At 38.3% G+C, this 19,642-nt stretch overlaps 1 protein-coding gene across 1 annotated transcript in view; it reads right to left on the minus strand.

Annotated features, from left to right (window-relative positions):
- Positions 1-571: 571 nt before the first annotated feature.
- LOC101155939 (olfactomedin-like protein 2A) overlaps positions 572-19,642 on the minus strand; it is a 39,084-nt gene continuing 20,013 nt past the window's right edge. Inside the window, exons 3-8 of the mRNA XM_004072908.5 lie at positions 16,549-16,656; positions 16,271-16,447; positions 9,667-9,913; positions 5,944-6,249; positions 5,601-5,786; positions 572-3,666 (exon numbers count right to left, since the gene is read on the minus strand). Of these exons, the coding sequence (XP_004072956.1) occupies positions 3,062-3,666; positions 5,601-5,786; positions 5,944-6,249; positions 9,667-9,913; positions 16,271-16,447; positions 16,549-16,656 (1,629 nt within the window). The 3' untranslated portion in view covers positions 572-3,061. The remainder of the gene's footprint in view (positions 3,667-5,600; positions 5,787-5,943; positions 6,250-9,666; positions 9,914-16,270; positions 16,448-16,548; positions 16,657-19,642) is intronic.

Here is a 19,642-nt window from a genome sequence, read left to right on the forward strand (position 1 = left end):
TGGACGTGGTGTGGTGTCTGTCATATAACATGGAGACAAACATGTTTCACACTAGACGCCTTGATGGTTCACAATGAGCACCGTATGTGTCTGTAAAAAGCTGGCAGCCCTGCTGCTGTGAACAAGGTCAAGCCTTTGTGTTCTTCCTACATTTCCAGAACCAAAGCAGCACAGGTCATGTGAATTGTCAGTGTTCATCACCATAGTTGGTGGAAACAGGATTGTGCCATTGCAGCAACATCACGGCATTTCATGACACAGCTCATGATTGGGCGCACCATTAGAGCTGCACTCATCAAACCCATGCCTATTAGTGCACTGAGCACCATGCCGGTTCAAACAAAAAAAAAACTCTTCATCACTTAATTATACATTTTAAAGGTTGAATGATGACTGGAACTCGCTTTTTAAAGCTTATCTTTAATGTTAAAACACTGACATTTTTACCTTTGATGTAATCAGTGTATTTTCAGAAAAACAAGACATTTCAAATTTTGGGGGCTTATTATCCTTTCCTGAATGAAGAAGGGGCCAGATTACTGCATGTCACGCATTTATAAAGGAAACAACAGACTTTACGATGGTTTTATTTAATGGTAACATTACACACACAGCTGGTTTCATGAACTATGGTATGTTTTATGACATAAACAGCCAAAACTATGATTGCACAACTGACATGATATAAGCATAGCAAGAAAAGCAGAAAAAGTACTACAATTTACTTCATATTGTCATAAAGGTTGAAAGTTCTAAGTTTTACTTGAGACTTACTAGAGACTCTGCAATATTTGAATATTGACCATACTCTTGATAAAGTTATTTATATGAGGATTATGGTGATCATTCTGTATTGCAATAACAGAAACATGAATGTTTACATTTTATAAATATGTGGTGAATATTATCCATCAGCAGGAGATTAAGTTTGTCTGCTGAACAATATTTTCCAGCAGCAACTGAAGCCATGATAGTCTGACATTTAGATCTAGAGTTTGGAAGTAAAAATAATTTAACAAAAACATGGGTTACATGTGTTTTACTATACTAAATCTTTAATAAACTGATGGAAACTCTCAACAAATCATCAAATACGGTTTTCTGTTGTATCCATTTCAGTGTGTACCCTATTTTCCGCACTATAAGTGGCACTTAAAAGCCTTACTTTTTTTCAAAAAATGACAGTGTGCATTATAATCCAGAGCACAGTAATTCTGGTTGTGCTTCCTGAAGTCAAAGCAATTTTGTGTGGCGGTGTGGGACTGTTTTTTTTAACGTGTTACTAACAAGGTTGGGAGTTATTGTAATCAGAGTAACATTTGTTTTTGCCGTATTAGTCTGTTTTGTTTACGTGTTGCTGCCAAGGTTGGGTTTCATTGTAAATCCTGTAACGTCGCTAACATGTAGTGTGTCACAAATAAGTTGTCGAGTTTCTGTGAAAGCAATTAGTTAAGTCTGACAGACTGACGCACTTATCTGTGTCTCGCTTAATGCGCCTTTTAGTTCTGCGCGCCTTACATATGACACAAGTTTCAAAGTAGACCATTCTCTGGCGGAATGCCTTATAATCCTGTGTAAAATTGGTTTGAAAAATACAGTACTTTAACTGGGAATGAAGTCTTCATAAGCAAGAAAATGTTAAATAAAGATGGCATTTGCTGTGTTTTTTCCTAAATATGACATAATTCTGTATATGATTCTGACTAAAAGGTACAAAAATGCCTGTTATGGTGTGGATTTTGGTCACCATTTGAACGTTTTGGGTTAAGGTGTACACGTTGGCGTCCAGCCAAAAGCTTTAATTTATTATACTGTAAACCATTTTTATCCTTTAGGAGGCAAAAATTAAAAATACGGATCTAAAATCTATCTAATGGCTATGACAAAACCTAAAAAAGATAAAAAGCACCATAGAGCTACCTGTACGCTTAAAAGAAAAGGATTTGGTCATTTATCCTTTTAGTTGTATATAAAAACCCTAAGGTTTGCCCGTATATGAATTTTTTTCAGTTTTTTTTTGTAACTTTTATTATATTTGAGACAAAACCTAACACAACTTTACTTGAAAAAGACAAGAAAATGTATAAAGCAGGAATTAAGCAATTCATGATTGTGATTGAAGTGCTTAGTAACAGCATAAAGTCCACAAGCCAATGACAGTGTTCCATCTAAGTTTATGCAAACAAGATATGAAGCTAGAATAATCAAAACTCAAAAGCTACTGCAATGTCTCTATAAATGCGTAAAAATGCCTCACCAAGACAAAATTACAAAATGTGTTTAGACAACTTAGATTTATATGATGTGACGTTACTGATACTTCTTTGATTTTGCTTTAATTTGAAATTGATTTATTTTTTTACCCATTAAAATAGAAAAATGAACCTGTTTCTGTAATAATATTTTTGCAAATACTCTTTTTTTTTTACTCACCAAAACAAGTTTACTTTTAGTTTAATTTAAAAATTGATGTAGTTTTAGCATTTCCCAAAATTGCTTTTAAGATTTTTAAGATCAACTTATTCCCACTGGTTCCTCTTTTTTTTATGTCCTGTCACTTTTAGTTATTAAAACTACTTTTTTAAGAATTTAAAAATTCTGCTTTTGTTTTTGCTACTTTTATGAAAATAAAGCTGATAGTCTTTCAAGTTAGTTAAAAAAATGCAATGGAATGTACAGAAAAGAACAATAAAAAAAAATCAAGGTAAATTATTTACTTTTTTCAAACAAATTTACAAAAAAAGTACTGAAAATTAGAGACATCGTAAAAAAACACATCACTAAATTTTGTAATTATCCAAGTCAGTTATCAATTCAATGCTATTTATACTATTTTATTTTTGAAATCTCTGGATTTTGGTAGTTTCAATTCTGCATACCCATATTCAAGGCTTGAATAATGAGGTCAGTTATTTAAGGAGCACACTTTTGTGTTATAAGGCAGGTCAATGTGTATCATGCTTCCTGCTATGTCCCGAATGATTTAGTAAAGCAACTACTAAATTTTTCTTTTCGTGGTCCACACTGGCAGAATCTTACCCGTAGTTCACACCAACTGTGCTCAGTCATCAACAAAGTTAACACGATATGTGAGTTGATTGCCATTGTCCCAGGCATACAAAAGCTTTTCCTTGGGGTTGTAGTCAATCTGGGTGGTGAAGGAGTACTCATTGATGAAAGGCAAGCGTGGGACTGCCTCAGTGTTGGTATGGGTATCATAGGCATAGTTTACCTCACCATCTCGCTGGTTGTAAACATCAACAGCATACAAAACTCCACAGATAATGAAACAGTTTCCGTAAGAATTCCTCTTGAGTCCTGTTCTGTAGGTAGTTTCCTTTTTCATGGACAGATCTCCTGGATCCAGCTTGCTAATGACGATCAGTTCTTGTTGGTTGTAGTCGTAGTCCATGGAGGGGTAGATTACCCACAAGCCACTTTCATCCACTGCGAAATCCATGTCAGAGTGGCCCCTCCACTTCCAGGGAGTATTATCTTCATACACCACATCGTGCAGTAGTGTCCAGGCAGCTACATACCGCATCCTTAGATCATACTTGATAATGTTCTTGGTGAATGCTCTGTTGTAGTAGAAGGCCCCGTTGTAAACCACATGTCCTGTGCCAATCCAGTTGTAAGGCAGTTTGTAAAGGTTACTCCAGCGTCCTATGACACATAAGAATAGGAAGTTATCGTTTGAAAAATTAGAAAAGTCTGTGGTAGACTCAATTTATTCAATTTAAGGGCCTATATCAAGCTTTTCTTGAGCCTTTCAGAGCAAATTATATCCCAATATATGATATTACCTTTGCCACACTCAAGAACACACATTTTGATAAAATATGAGTTCTTTTCGCAGCTCTTTTTTCAACCTGGAAGAAAGACGACTCGATGTCTGAGGCACCGCCTTTCACCCTTGTGGGTGTCGCCCATTTCATGAGGTCAACCTAGAGTCGGCCTCGGTATTGTGTCTGCATTTTGCCCACAAAAACAAACAACATCCAAACTGTTGCAAAGATGAATGTGCATATTGTGCATAGAAAAGGAAAACTTTTTGCCGATAAGCACTAGCTCCGTGGAGAATGTGGCTGTGTTTGCTAGCCTGGGGGCGGAGCTGGTAGCACAGACTCTTCCTGGAAGGGGCTGTTCCTCACTTATTTACGTATGAATGTGAGAACCCACTTGTTTTTGTGGATAGGGAGGGGCTGGTGCTCAGAGCTCATGTTTTTAGGAAGAATGCACAGAAATGCATGAGTGGATCAAAATACCGCTTTGGGTTGTTTTTCGTGAGAAACTATCATGAAAATACACGTAAAAGCTCAAAAAGTTGATTTTGCATGATATAGGTCCTTTAAGGGATCTCTTCAAACTATTTCAGAGTAAAGGATACATTGTGCTTTGCATAATATGGGATATGTACTGTACATGTTTTTTATCTTACTTGGATGCTGCTTTTACAGTGCCAGACATTGGCTTGGCACAACAGAGATAGAATTAACTTAGGAAATCATTCCTGAACAAACACACTTTATTTTCTAGGTTTTATGCTATCCTAACCCTCCAACCTGGGAAAGTCTGATGGAGATGAGAATTCGAATTGAAGCTCAGAAAGGAACAAAAACAATGTGGAATTTAACCACCCCCATTCACATCTAACCCTCAATGTGGTCTGCATTTATGATCCTCTTCTGTGTCATTCATTTCAATAAAAAGGTTAAAGATCATATCAACAAACAGCAGGCCCCAACCTACCTTGTCATTTGCACACAGTGCTGAGAACAACGCACTACGGGAGTCTCAGCCTGCAAGTATGTTGTGAAAGCCCACAGCCCAAGCAAAAACCAATGAGCCAAGTGCAACAAGTGCAACAGGTCATTTTGGCTCCTAAAACTGTAATCTAATTCCTCAGTTGATTTGGATGAGAGAGGAGTAGGATTTCCCACCCACCGAAGCTGTGAAACCTCTAGCCCCCCAACAGATGATGAATCTTACTGAACGCCTTAGATGATCAGCATGAATCGACTTCACAGGTGTTTTTATAGAAAGCAAAACTGCTGCCGTCAACTAAAAGTGATTTGGGAAAAAAAAAACATTTAGAAGCTAAAGCAGTAAATTAGATGTTTTCTTGAGTAACAATGTATGTAAGATATTTTTATGACATGAGTCCATGGAAAGAAAAGCGGAACTTGATTAAAAATACAAACGTTACTTTAGTTGTGCCATAGTGTTTTTCCATGGACTTCATGGTCTTTACTCTTTGTACTACTTGGCTACATGAAGATATAATTTTTCAATGGCTTTTACTCTCTGTAATACTGATAATGAAAGCCATACAAGTCAGTGAAGTTTCATTGGCCAGACTGATGGATGCTGTAGTTAATCACCTAAGGGACTATAGAATAACTAGTTAACTGAATAAATGCTGACTCACATCTGATCCAAAATTTCAACCTAATGTATGTCTGGTACATATTAACCTCGTGAAACAATGTTTCTGAACATATTAAGTATTACTTTTGTAGCTTCCAACCATAAACACAAGATTGTGTAAGACGAATCAAGCCGGTTTTTGTAAAAGAGCATTAGAAAAACATAGCCACCTTGCTTGAAGTTGTCCAGGTTGCGAAACTCCACAAGGTTGTTACCATAGTAATAATTAGTGACATAAATCTTGGAGTCCTTTGCCAGTGGGTCTTTCATCCATGCTCCTTCATTGCGCCCATAACTGTGATGCTTCTCTGGCTGCTCAACAGAGGCCAGAGTCCCTTCACAATTAAGGATCTTCCCTGGAAGTAACAAGAAGAACAGTTTACTTTGTGCACCAACAGAACACATATTTATAATCTGACTTTTAATACATGTTCCACCAGTTTTGAATCAAACTGCTCACTGTTTTGCTGCTGAACTGCGTTCACAGCCTTTGACAAAACTCTGAAAACCTACCAGCCCTGTGGAGAGAGGGTCGGCTGTTGTTGTTTGAATTGTCCAGCAGGAGAACAATGGTCGGAGCCGGTTTTTCATGGGTCCATGATCTCTGCGTGGTGATTGTTGTGGGCTCAGCGGAGGCAGAGGAAGCAGTGGTCATGTTCACGGTGGTGGTGGTTGTTGTGGAGGTGGTGGTGGTGGTAGGAGTTAGTGTAGTTTTCACAGGTTCAGCCACAGTGGCTTCCATGGTTTCCAGGATCATTTCAGTCCCTCCGTCCTCAGACTCTTTTTCTGTGATGTGCTGCACTGCTTTAGCAGAGTGGTCTGGGAAGGAGGAGAGCAAATGCAGGGTCAAGGAGAGGCTTGATGCTCACACACTCAAACCATTACCAAAGGCTCTCAGAGGATAGAAACCTTTGTATGAGCTGCTTTTTGATCGATTTGTCAGTGATGGTTATTCATGTCACAACTTTTCTGCAAAGCAAACTTTCTACTCTTTTGAAAGTGAAACAAGTTTAAATGAGCTTTTAACTCTCCCTTGAAGTGGGGCAAACTGTTTAGTCAAGGTCTCAAATACATTCCCAATGTTGCACACCCCCTACACAACAAACTCTGACTCTTGAGTGGATTTGTTTGTTTTGTCTGACTATATTTAGTTTCTTTTTGAGGTCTGTCTCTAACATGTTGAAGACTTTCCTGAGTTCTGTTGAGGACACTGCTGGTCCATTCCCACCAGACATCTGTTGGACAGTCCTCCTTTAATACCAAATAAATGGATCTCTGTGTTGCAGGAACTGTTTGTGTTACAGAGCATCACATGCACAACTCTATTACGTTGGTAAAAATTTGGATAACAATACATAAACTCAAAAGTTGTGACAATTTTCGCCTTTTGTCTAATTTGATATTATTATTCAATGAAAATAGTCAAAATTATGATGTTATGTGCATGACTAGATCTGTTATGTGCATGACTATAAGATCTACTATAATAGAAAACCATTAAACCCAGTTATTAAAAAAAAAGCAGTACCACAAAGCAAAAATAGCTGGAGGAAGAGTAAAACTAGCAAACATTTAGTGGCTGATGCCACAAAGATAAACAAGCAATGCAAGCAAAGCAGAGGACAAAACACAGGAAGGGATTTATAGTCCCTATCCAATCGTCTTTTGATCTGCCGTGAAACATTCCCAGTGTTTTTTTTCTTTTTTAAATGATTGAGCCGTTTTTAGCCATTTATTTAAAAACTTAAAAACATTCATTTTTTAGTACATAGTTTCTGCAGAGTGGCAGGAGTTCATTAGAAATTCATCTCTGAGTTGTGGACGGGACTTTCGGCACATAGTAAGCATTCACCCATTTCCCATCATCCATCAATTTACACTCTCTCCTGCTGGCTTACAGCCCCTCACAACCCCAACATAACATTGGCAGGGCAACAAAAACAGTGAGCAATATTGGAGCTATCCAGCCGTCCAGTTCTGAGCCAGATGCCGGTTCAGACGAGGAAAACAAAGACGTACATGGATCTATTTGTCTACAAGTGGATCCATCTGAATGGAGCAGAGCAGGGAGCTTGTGGCCCTCCGATTGAACCCCCTGTAGCTCACTGCTACAAGCTTTTTACAGCTTTTTTTTGTCTGCTCCTGATTTACAACGATTTGAATAAAGACATACTAAGAAATGCAACTTCAAGCTTAATTTTCTTTATAATACTGTAAGTCCTCCATCAGGATAAAAATGCCACAAGAACATGTTAAAAACACAATTTTCATCACTGTGGGTCTTTAAAAAAGAACAAAGAAATTACAAATATTGTCACAAGAAAATGCAAATGGGTTGTAATTATTCTGGATTTCTGTTTTTCATGTCGATTGTATCAAAATCGCTGTACTCATCCTGTTGCGATTCATGCTGAATCACATTTTCAATGCCAGTGAAAGCTAAACATATGACAAAAATCAAGAATCTCTGAATCTCTGCTGTCAGACAGATGTTTGGGCGTATTAAAGCAGTGCATCATAAAGGCTTCTTCCTGACACGCGTACTTTGAACACGTGGACTTGATCACAGTACAAAGAAACAATTCTCTGAAAAGTTTATAAATTAGATGTAACTGAAAAACAAAGTCAACATGGATGTGCCAAGAGCTTCACTTCCATGACTGCTGACTTCAGACTGGCTGCAATAGAAATCAGCAAACAGTGCAGAGGATCCCTGTTTTTAAAGTCTCACCTCAACCTCCAACACACATATCCAACAATGGAAACGAGAGCCGCTGTATTGAATACCGAACCGTATGCTTCATTAAACCATTTTGCATCCCTTCTGCATACCAGTATGTAAGTGTCAAACATTTGTGCTAAATTTAAGAAGGATTAATTATTTATTGTTTTATTACATTACACCAGGCTTAGTTTAAGGCAACTGAAAAGGTTTTCTTTTTTAAATTGGCTTTTATCTAATTGAAAAAAAACTTTTATTCTTTTCTTTTTTTTTTTGGTCATTGTTTTGTAAGACATACGTCATATATCTAAGCGAAACAGAACCAAAACGCAGAAATGGAGGTTTGAAGCAAATTGTGGGGAAAGAGAATTGTTGCATCTCTAGTGGAAATACATCCCTTAAACTTTTTTCAAACTATTCTATAGTTGCCCTTTTGAGTTTCAGTTTCAAATCTGAAGTTCTTTTACATTTGTACAAAAGATTTTTTGTTGAAAACAGAAACGTACCAGAGGATTATAGGCTTTGACAATCATGACTTTTTAAAGATGGTGATGTTGTTTGTCTATTTATTTAAAGAAGACTTTTACTGTTTTCACAGTAAATCTGTTGTTTGTACCACATTTCTCATCCCATTGTTGACTTTTTTTTTTAGTTTAGTTGAATAAAGCTGCTGTGTGCTTTTGACGTGTGTTTTGTGGATGTGAAATAAAGTTTTTTTTGATTTGAACAAAGGTTAAAAAGTTTAGCTAATTAGAGCAGAAGTCTGAAGGTGCATGAACCTTCCTGGGAGGTTGAAAAAGAACCGGAATTTTGTTCTTAGTGACAGACAGATCACATAAAGAACATCTTTAGAAATATTCCATGACAACTAGAGGAGAAACCTGGCAGAACATGCAATCTGACAGCATCACGTGAATGCTCAAAGCATGCACTTCTGTTCACATTTCAAGATCTAAAGAGGATTGGAAGAAGTCAGGAAATGCTGTTTTTTCATTGGTGAGAGCCGATGAAGAGAAGCAGAGGCGTGTCATGGACATGGCAGCACTGCTCTTAGACAGCATTCCATGAGCTTTTCTAATAAAAGATTTGGATTTCCTGCTCACCGACAGCATCGGCAGTCCAGATGCACTCTGTTTGCTAAAAGCAACACCCCAAAATACCTTAAAGCGCATCTCATTCTGAAATGTCTTCCCTATTGCAGTGAAGACAAAACCAGACAAACCTTTGTAGTTAACATCCACATATCCTTCTGAAGCATCTTAATGTGTTCTTCTGGAATTAATCCATTTCTTTAAGACAGCTCATCCACATGGGGGCTCTGATGACATTTTGAAAGAAACTAATTTGGATCAGTTTGAATGACCACATACGGTTACACCCAGATCTGTCATATTCAACAGACATTCCAGGACAGCGTTTTTCTTGACTCAAAGGTTAAGGCCGTCTAATAATACACTCCTGCTCTGGGAAAGAACTCAGACTGTAAATAAAGAAGAATAAAAAAAAGCTCTCACCTCCTTCGTGCTCATCTTTGTCGGCTTTAGAGGCCTTGTAGTATGTGATGCCCCTCACTACACCCGGTTGGTGGCCTACCACCTTAGGTTTGACTGTAGGGTCAGGCTTGACTGGCTTCTCCGGTTTAACAACCTCTTTCTTTGGCTTGACTGCCTTTTCTTTGGGTGGTTTGGGAGGGGGTTTGGCAGCCACAGTCTTTTTGTTTGCTATTTTTCCTGAAACCCTGGTTTTCTCATCTCGAGTGTCCTGTAAAGAGAACAGACATGTCAGGCCACCTAAAGGTCATGGTTTGTGTTCATGCCAAAGTGTAGGACTAGCTCATAAAGATTTGAGAAATGGAAAGTTTTTTTATTGACGTGTTTGAAAAGCAGTAGCCAACAGAAAATAAAAGCCCCAAAAAACAATTTTGTATTTTCTTAAAGAAATATTTAAATTTTTACTGTTTTTGCATCAAATGATCAAGAACGCCATTCCAAAAAGTATCCATATCCAACAATTGCTTCATGGATACCGTTGTCTTGAAAGCTGCAGAATACATGTGTGGAAATCAAAACACAGCACAAAAATATATAGAGAGTATTTTCGAAATTAGAAACAGATTATGAAAAGAGCACCGTCTAAAGCAAGGAGGTCCAATTCCAGGCCTGGAGACCCAGTGTCCCATATGTTTTCCAACCACTGAAGCTTCTTATTGGCTAAACACACCTGATCCAGGTAATCAACAGCAGTTAAAGCAGGATTTCTGGAAACCCAGCAAGAGGCTGGCTCCTGATGCCTGTACTTGGACACCCTGATCCAAAGTTGAAAGTGACATTACAATAAGGCTTTGTTTAGTCCTGAGCCACAGGCTTGCATTGTGTTCTGCACTGTTTATAGATGGGACCCATGAAAACTATTATTATTATTGAGTCATCATAAGTAGCCATCATCATAAATGCTCTCAAAGTTTCAAAGAAAGAAGCAAAGATGAGACCAGAGCCTCTACACAAAAAGGGGAAAAATTTACAATTTCTTTCAAATCCTTTATACTACAACCAGTCTTTACCAAAGCCCATACACGCTTAACTCAAACATTTGTTAATTAAGGAACCTTGACATGTCTAATTATACACCACCCATATGTTTATAATATTAACACAGTGCGCATGTAAAAGGGAATCAAAACACTTTCGAACTTCAATAGCAGTTCCCTAAGTTCAAATAACTGCCCCAGGGTCCACATGTAGCAGGGACTTTGATTTGGTAGTGATGGATGGCATCCCTTTTATTTCATGGAAGTGCCAACTGTTTCATCATGGAGGAGAAATATGTGTGAGTAGTGAATTGCTTCACTACTCACTACATAGTGCACTATATAGCGCGTTGGCCATTTTGTAGTCCTGTCTGGATCTACAATTCCAAAATCAAGTGCCCTACAAATTTCCCAGAAGTCTCCATGATAAACCAGTGTGCATTGATGCTCACTAGATTGGTGAATTGAGATCACAAGGCATTCTGTTGTGTTTGAACAGTTTTTGCAAAGAAAAAGTATTTAAATCTATTTTTTAAATCAAATATCAACGTTTTCATCTTCAGAACTCAGTGGATTCATAAATCAACATCGAAAACACTAATGTCCACGAGATTTTCACTTTGTAAAAATTTATGAAGTCATATACGCCGTTTAAAAAAAAAGCAGTTAGTATGGTGTCGGAATTGCTTTTAAAATCCAGGGCATTACATTGTCCCCGCACTTTATAGTTTTTCAGTAGTTAGGGATTGGGGTGGGAATTCAGACACTGTGAAAGAAAAAGCCTGGAGCCAGATTTATGGGATTTGTTTCTAACTGTAGGTGATGGACATGAGCTAATAAACAGTAGAAAAAGAAGACCCTCCCTTGTTGTCCACTGTGAAAACCATGGGTTAAATATGTGTGTCAAGAACGCGCTGAACACAATATACCCACATACCCAGCTGTATAACGAAAAGAAAGCTTCTTTAACAATATTGTTTATCTGCAAAAATGGTGGTGAGCAGTGTCAAATAACTGCTACGAACAGTAAGTAAGACAAAAGCTGAAGTGTTATCATTGCTCTGTGATGCTTTTAAGCATTGGAAACTGATAAAATGTGACATAACAAAAGTGTTTTTTAAACCTGGCTGCACCACTAGTGCTAGACCAGTGCATGACGCATCTGGGTTTGTGCTGGAAACAGACTGGTGGTCTGTCTTGGCTGTAGCTGTCAGGGTTCTGCCCAACCATCCCCAGTAACCGCCTTCATCACATGAACCTGTTCACCTGCCCTTTTATTGCTCTGCTCACCAGTGGAAAGTTGTTTCTCTGCATTGCATTTCAAGTCCTACCCCATGGTTTTGCATTGCTTCTTTAAAAGCGTTATAAGAAGGTAAAGAACTGGGGTGCAGGAACTGTCAGAAGAAAAAGGCATGGAAATTGCTGTCAGGTTTCCGAGTCAAGACATTGGTCAGCCTCCCTTCACTGGACTATGTGGAGACCCCTTGCTTAAGCTGGAACCAACCACCCCTGAAAGACTCTGCTGCTTCTCCCAGTTGCCCAGTTGTTTTCTGCCTGCCCAGAGCTGCTCAGAATCAGCTCAGTGCTGCACCTCCTTCTGTGTGGAGGTTCTGGATCCATCCCTGCCTCGTCTTCTGCCTGGGTGCCATTTAAAAATACCAAACAAGCCTAGCTTCTATTCCCTGCCAGTTGGAATTTTTTACACTTTGGGATTCAGTTTTTCCTCCACCTCTGGCAGTAAAAGAGAAAGTTGGTGGAAGAAAGAGCAGATTCAATACTTTCTTTGCACTACATTGCAGCAAATTAAGTCCAAACATGTCAGTTGTCCTCAAATATGTTTACAACACACTAAGTGTAGTGCCTCCCCGAACAAAGTCAAACCGCACAATAATAGTGTACTTTCTTAAACTTTGATAAAAGCAAGGACAGGTGAAGGCTTACTGATATTCATCTTAAAGTCACACTCAAACTTTTTAACATCTACATATGTTTGTTAAACAAAATATTTTAATTCAAAAATATCCTTTTTATTTTGTGATGGTCTGTGGTTAGAATAAAATAGAAAGCTGTTAGCTTTTGCATTTTTTTGTTTCGTACTGGTTCAGTGACATGAGGCTGGCAGAAGTGGCCGTAGCCCATTTGAGGTTTTGGATCCCTGACTTAAGTCTTCCAGAAATGTGCCTGAGAAACCACTCGCAGTTGTTACTGCCTGGATGGTCAAACCTTGGTAATTATAAAGGGCTTTGACAATATTCTCCTAAAGTAAGTCAAGAATGTCATTGCTGCTGGTCTGCTGAAAACCAGTGACCAGAGGATGCTGTCTGATGAGCATTTGATGTATCCTGGTCCAACTTGGAGCAGCCTAACACCTACTTCAGGATGCTATTTGTCGACTTCAGTTTACATTTTTACTCTGTAATTCTGCTACTGAAGCATTACAACCTGGGAGTGGCTGCACCACTGTTTCTGGATCAGGGACTTTCTCCCCAACAGACTTGAAATAATGAAATAAAAAATGAGAAGCTGCATATCATCCACAGTGAGTGGGCTGTGTGCTCAGTCTGTTCAGCCATTCCCATCACCCCTGGGAAGTTTGCAGATGACGATGCAGGTCTTTTATTCATGTCCCACTAAAGTCAACTTTGTATCTATTTTTAAGCGTTCGTAATTAATAAAAAATAATTGTGCTTTTTAGCTAAAATCACAAAACTTCGTTTTTGTAGGACATAGTTTCTGCAGAGCGGCAGGAGTTTGTTAGAAACTCACCTCTGAGTTGTAGGCGGAATCGTTAGCATGGAGTAAGCCCACCTCCACATCCCGTCATCCATTTGTTTACACTCTCTCTTGCTAGCTTACAGCCCCTCACACCCCCAACCTAACATTAGTGGTGCAACAAAAACAGTGAGCAATATTGGAGCTCCAGCCGTAGTGTTTTTAGCCAGATGCCAGCAAAGATGTACATGGATCTGTCTGTTCTATGCTTCTATGTCACATCTTGTGGGCGGCCGTGGTGCAGCGGTAGGGCGATCGACCCTTGATCGTAAGTTGGCATGTTCAATTCCCGCCTTGCACGCCCATGTGTCGAAGTGTCCTTGGGCAAGACACTAAACCCCACCTTGCATCTGGTGGTAGGTTCGCGCCAGTGTTCGGCAGCGGAGCCACCACCTGTGTGTAGAGCTGTGACGGTGTCGGATTTTTCATCACCGCGGTGATGAACCACCAGGGGGCGCGGTGTCGCGGTTAACCGCAGCCCTCATATGTGCAATATTCATCCCATTCTACTATACAGTCTTACGTATTATTTTTTCATTAGTATTTTCAACATTGTTGGAAAAGAGCTGCTGGAAAAAATGTCATTGTTCACTGCATGATGACAATAAAAAAAAAAAAAGATTCTGATTATTCTGATATTGATTTTGTTTTTCAAAATCAATGTCTACTTCCCATTGGCTGTTTTTTTCAGACATTTTTATTTCTCAGATCTCTTATAGGTTTTTAAGCTTTTAGTGATCGTTGTGGGTTTTTCATTAAGAAACAACTGTCTCCATGTGTGCATTAATTCAATTCAATACAAGTCCATTTAATGTATATAGCCCAATATCACAGCAATAGTCATCTCAATGGGCTTCATACTATTAAAACAAACCACCTCCAACAGACATCCTCTACAGACAAAGATTCACGCCCTACACTAAACGCTGTGATTTTCAATATGCCATCATAACACCCTGTTGGACTTGACACTGTCATTATACCATAATAAACTGTACTTCCATTTGTATTGATGCTGGATGGGTTTTTTGGGGTTTTTTTGTGCTTAGAAGTATAGAAAAAAATCTTTTTGGTATCCCTAATGTCTTTAAAGATTCAAATTTTACATTTCCAAATGTTATGGCATCAAGCATGTAGCATATCTAAAACCACCTTGTTTTGGAAAATATACTTTGGAGTTAAATGAAAATCCTTGCAGGTACTTGTCTGCCACAGGGCAAAAGGGCTTAGTTGATGGAAACCTGTCATTTTCTAGTAGGCCACAATTTTGAATAAAAAATCCTTGCTCTACTTTTCTTGTACTCTGGAGTTATGAAATGTTTGTTTATCTTCGTCTGCTACAGTGAGACAAATATTGGGCTTGATGGTGGCTTGCACTGGAGATGAGCCACAGGAAGAGTAATTACAGGCAGCAGATCCTACTTAACCCCTGTGCTATCTTAGATGACCCCAGCCTTGCATTGACGTGTTCTCCCTACCATGACAAAGGTGGATAAAAGTGGAAAGATTTCATGTAATCCATGGACACCAGTGAAGATCACAAATCATTGAAGAAAAAAGGTTCAGTGCACTGTCTAGTGGGTCTAGATGACCCAATTCCCAATGTTAAAGTGCCTAGGATAGCACAAGGGTTACAAAACACTGTGATTAATTTCATACAGTTGGATTGTTTTTGCTGTTTGCATATAACAGTTTTGCTCAAACTTCTCTAAATGGTGTTGTTTTAGTTCTGAAGTCGTCCATTTTAAATATTAAACAGAACAAAAAGGGGGCATTTTTCTGCGTTAAACACAAATGTATGGATGTCTTTTGAAATAACTTTATTCATCCCACAATGGGGAAATTCTTCTCCGCATTTGACCCATCCCCGGGGGAGTGGTGAGCTGCAGCTGAGCTGCGCTCGGGAGGCAGTAGCGTTAACGGTCTTGCCTAAGGACCCTCACTGCGTGATGTTAATTGCTCGCCATTGATGTGGTAATTGCCCCCAGTGCCCCCATTGTTCATTCCCCTCCGGGAATCAAACCCTGGATTCCTGCATGGTAGCCTCTTACCTTACCAACCGAGCTACCCAGCCGCAATGCAATGCACATATATGTGCGTTTTGGGCATCTGCTTTTAAATCTCTTGCGTTCAAATGTAGCTACGCATGTTTCTACGACCGTTTTGGGGCTCTACATACAAAACACTAGGTCATTGAACGCATTTTGAAAGTTGAACCAGGTCGAACTTTGAACAATCAGGGAGTCGGATATGGTAGTGATGTATGGAAGGCGTCCCTTTCAATTCGTGCAAGAGCCAACCATTTGAAAATTGATCATGGAATAGAAATTAGTAATTGCAGTTTGTACCCAGATGGAATTCTATGACACCAAATCTTTCATGAATAGAGATGTGAAAGAAAAAGACTGAAGCAAGGTTTGCACCATTTTGATATTTTGCACCAAGTTTGATGTTTTGCACCTAGTTTATCCTCCTAAAAATTTAAAGAGAACTAGTTAAAGTTTTAAAAAAATATATAAATTGATCTGAAACAATTTGGAGAGGATGGGCAACACTGGAAAAAAGTTACAAAAGTGTTTAAAAAATGTCAGTCTGGTTTGACACTGGATGTTTCAAGAATGAGAAAAAAAAGGTTAAGGTTTTAAAGTTGGTATTCCACAGCATAAAATGATGTAGGGCAATTTACAGGAAGTGTGCTCTTTCCTTATGAAAATATATGCGTGTTCTATGGTTATGTGACTCACTGGCTGCCAATTAGCTCATTTTGTTTAAAAGTTGCAGTCATGTTATTTGAAGGCATTTCCCATGTTTCTGCTCACCTGCACTTCTCTCTGAGAGGAATCCTTCTGCAAGAGCTGCAGGCTGAGGCTGGAGATTTCCTTCTTGATGCTCATCATAATATTGGAGTAGTTCTCATATCTCTTAAACTGGTTGGTCAGGCTTGTCATGCTGTCTCGCACAAATTCATTCTCTCGTGTAAGATTTTTCTTTATTGTCTGCAAGGAAATAAGAAAATTTATGAAACAAACGTCTAAACAAAAAAATCCCCCGTAATTTATTCTTCTCCTTATTATTATTTATAAATGTCTCTTCTTACCTCTTCCAAGCTGTTCATCTGAGAAACCACACTGTTGATGTAGGAGTGAACTTTCAACAGATCCATGCTAAAGAGGGTTCCCTCGAGGAGATCCACCATAGAATGAAGCTGGTTATGACGTAAAAGAAGAGGAAAACATTTTACATCAACTCCAAGGACAAACTTGACATCCAAATTAATATTTTAAAAATCTTTACATTGGTTGTTTTCTTAAACAATATCTAAAACTATTAATCTCACTTGACAATTCTTTTTTGTTCAGTACATTTAGTTCTTCACGGATTAATAGTTTAGGTTTTTATACAGTTGAATGTTGAGTTTGATGCTGTAGAACTGCATTTTGTTTATAAATTAATATGCAAATGTTAATTTATTAGGCTGGTAGAGTGATAAAATTCTGATCAGAAGATTGCAGGTTCAGTTCCCACCTTGCCCCCCCACCATATGTTAAATAGTCTTGGTGGTTTTCTGGCTTGACGCCAGTGTTAGCCGCCATCAGTGTGTGAATGTGTGCGTGTGCACGGCTGAAAGGAACTGTGACTGTAGAGTGCTTTGAGCCTTAAAGCAACACAGAAAATCACTTTACAAGGGGCGCTGTTTTACAATTTCTTTTGAATTTTGACACAAACAGTTGCAATGAAATAGATTTTAAGTTACTTCAAAATGAATTTAAAGCAAACCATATATTGAAATGCCATTTTTTAATATTGTACAATAAATGGCAAAATGCACAGTTTGGTGTCATTTGAATTGACATCAAAAACCCATGACAATTTAAAATGCAATTCATTTTGTCTTTATTTAATATTTTATTTTTAAAATTGTCCTATTGAATTGTAAATCTTAATACTGAATTCTAAATTGCAAAATGTATTTTAATATTCTGAGCCTGAATTGAGAAATGCATTTTACTTTGAATTATGATGAAAAAAAAGTAAATAAAATGTTGTTTTATAGGAGCTGCAGTTCTTTATACTACATATTTAAGATCTCTAGTTGCAAAAACTGACGTAAGAAGAATTTTTCAAAATAATTAAAACAGAGGCATAAGCAAGAACGTAAAAGGATTTGGTAGCTAAGTAAGATCTGTAGATATTTAAACACAAACCCCAACACACCGTGTGTTTTTGTGTGTTTCTGTGTTTGCATGTGAATGAGCTAAAGCTGTGAAAAGCTGTAAATCTTTAAAGTGAACCAACTTCAGCTGCAAAAAGTTTCTTGAAGTGTATATTTCTGCTAAATGTCCTCTTGTTATGTTAACTTAGGAAGTAGGAACTGTACACAGGTAGACAGGAGTAAAGCGGATGAGTCACACAGTGAAGTTATGGGAAAGAGCAGTGATGCTAGACTGAGGTCAGCAATGACGATTTGTATGGAACAGCATGTGTTCAACTATCACATTTCTGTCAATAATCGCACAAGCTTAACGAGGCTTTTGCAGAACTGTCCTCTGTCTCATAAATTTAAGCTCCTATGTAAGCAGAGCTGTTCTCTGCAGTTTAGACTTGTGGGAGCGTAAACACACATAAATGCTCCATGACGCCCCCCCCCCCCCATCTGCACTGGACTGATTATTTTAGACAATCAAATCTTTGTGAATCTTTCTAACAGTTAGATGGTGAATGAAAACTTCCTTGCACCATTCTAAAGTCAGCTTTATTGCCACCTGAGTGTGTTTTGTAACTGGTTAATTTTCAGCTAATTACAAAAGCCTTGATAGACCAAACTTATTCCTGTTCTCTTTAATGAAAACAGTTTTTATCGATATACAGTGTCTGCATCCTTAAAATTATCACCTTATCTGTTTTTTTTTCAGGGAGCTCAAAAATCTTAAAAGATTAATGCCAGTACATTAATAATAAAAATATCAAACAAAAGTCAACCATTTGTATGACGAAAGACAAAAATGTATTCCACATACTTTTATGGCCGACGTACAATTAACTTGTACAGCTCACCTTAAAAATTTGCAATGCTGTACTTTAAATCTAATAGAGAGATATTTCTTGTTCCTTATTTGCAACTCATCATTTAGTTTACAACAGAACATCCTCTGAAATGTCTTCCACTACATGACATATGCATACATTAAGGGTATTGTTATCAAAATTCCTGCAAAAAATATAGAAAAATTTTTTACATTTAAAGGGGCTACATAGATATTAACAAATACCAACAACAGAGGTTTTCAGATAATTATAACATGAAAATGCAAGGAAATATGACCAGTTCATAGACAATCGAAGCCAATTAGATGTGAAACTATTAATCACGACTTTATGTAAAGTCAAAGGCAGAACAAATAGCTGAAGTTGTAATTGTGTTGTCTTTGTATACATGATGGTTACAACACAAAACTGGTGAGCAGTTTAGACAGGTTTATGATTTCAGAGGAAGGAGCAGGTGAACAAAAGGACTTCTGAGATTAGAAGAAGTACGTTAAGTTTGGAAGTAAATGTTGAAGGGGAAAGAGTATCTTTGAGCAGGGGAAATTCAAAAACATTTTTGTCTTGGAGACAAACTTGTCTTGGTAATGAAAGTTGGTTTTAGGCGTGGCTAATTGTGGGCGTAACAGGGGAGGATGAGGATCAGTAACCTAAACTTGGTGGCTTTAGGTCATGGGGCAGACGAGCTCGCTAACTGGGACAGAACTGCCTGTGGCCACAGACAGACGAGGGTTGGAAACTGGAACTGTGCTCCAGGCTTGAAAAGTAGCAGCTACTAGGATTTAGCAATGATGATGCAACAAAGGTCTAAAATACTGGACGACACAGGTGAGTTGTATCAGCTTGATGAGTAGTGGCAGGAGTCGCAAAGTCCAAAAATGGTAATCCACCTGATGGCAGGTGGAGGAGCAGGACAGAAAGGCCTTGAAAGTGCTCAAGAGAATTGAACTAAAAATGAATGGGGAGCAAATGGAATTCTTAAGGATGGAGGTGATGTGGTGAGAAGAAGAGGTCTTTTAGATGATGTGGACAGCAGAGTTCTGGACCAACTGTAGTCAATGGATGAGTATTTGTGGAAAAATATTGAGAAGAGAGTTGCTGTAATCAATGCAGGAAATTGATAAGGCTGTGGACTAAACCAAAATGGG

The sequence above is a fragment of the Oryzias latipes genome, chromosome 9, assembly GCF_053564925.1.
Source record: "Oryzias latipes strain Hd-rR chromosome 9, Olatipes_Hd-rR_3.1".
In the NCBI taxonomy this organism is placed as follows: domain Eukaryota; kingdom Metazoa; phylum Chordata; class Actinopteri; order Beloniformes; family Adrianichthyidae; genus Oryzias; species Oryzias latipes.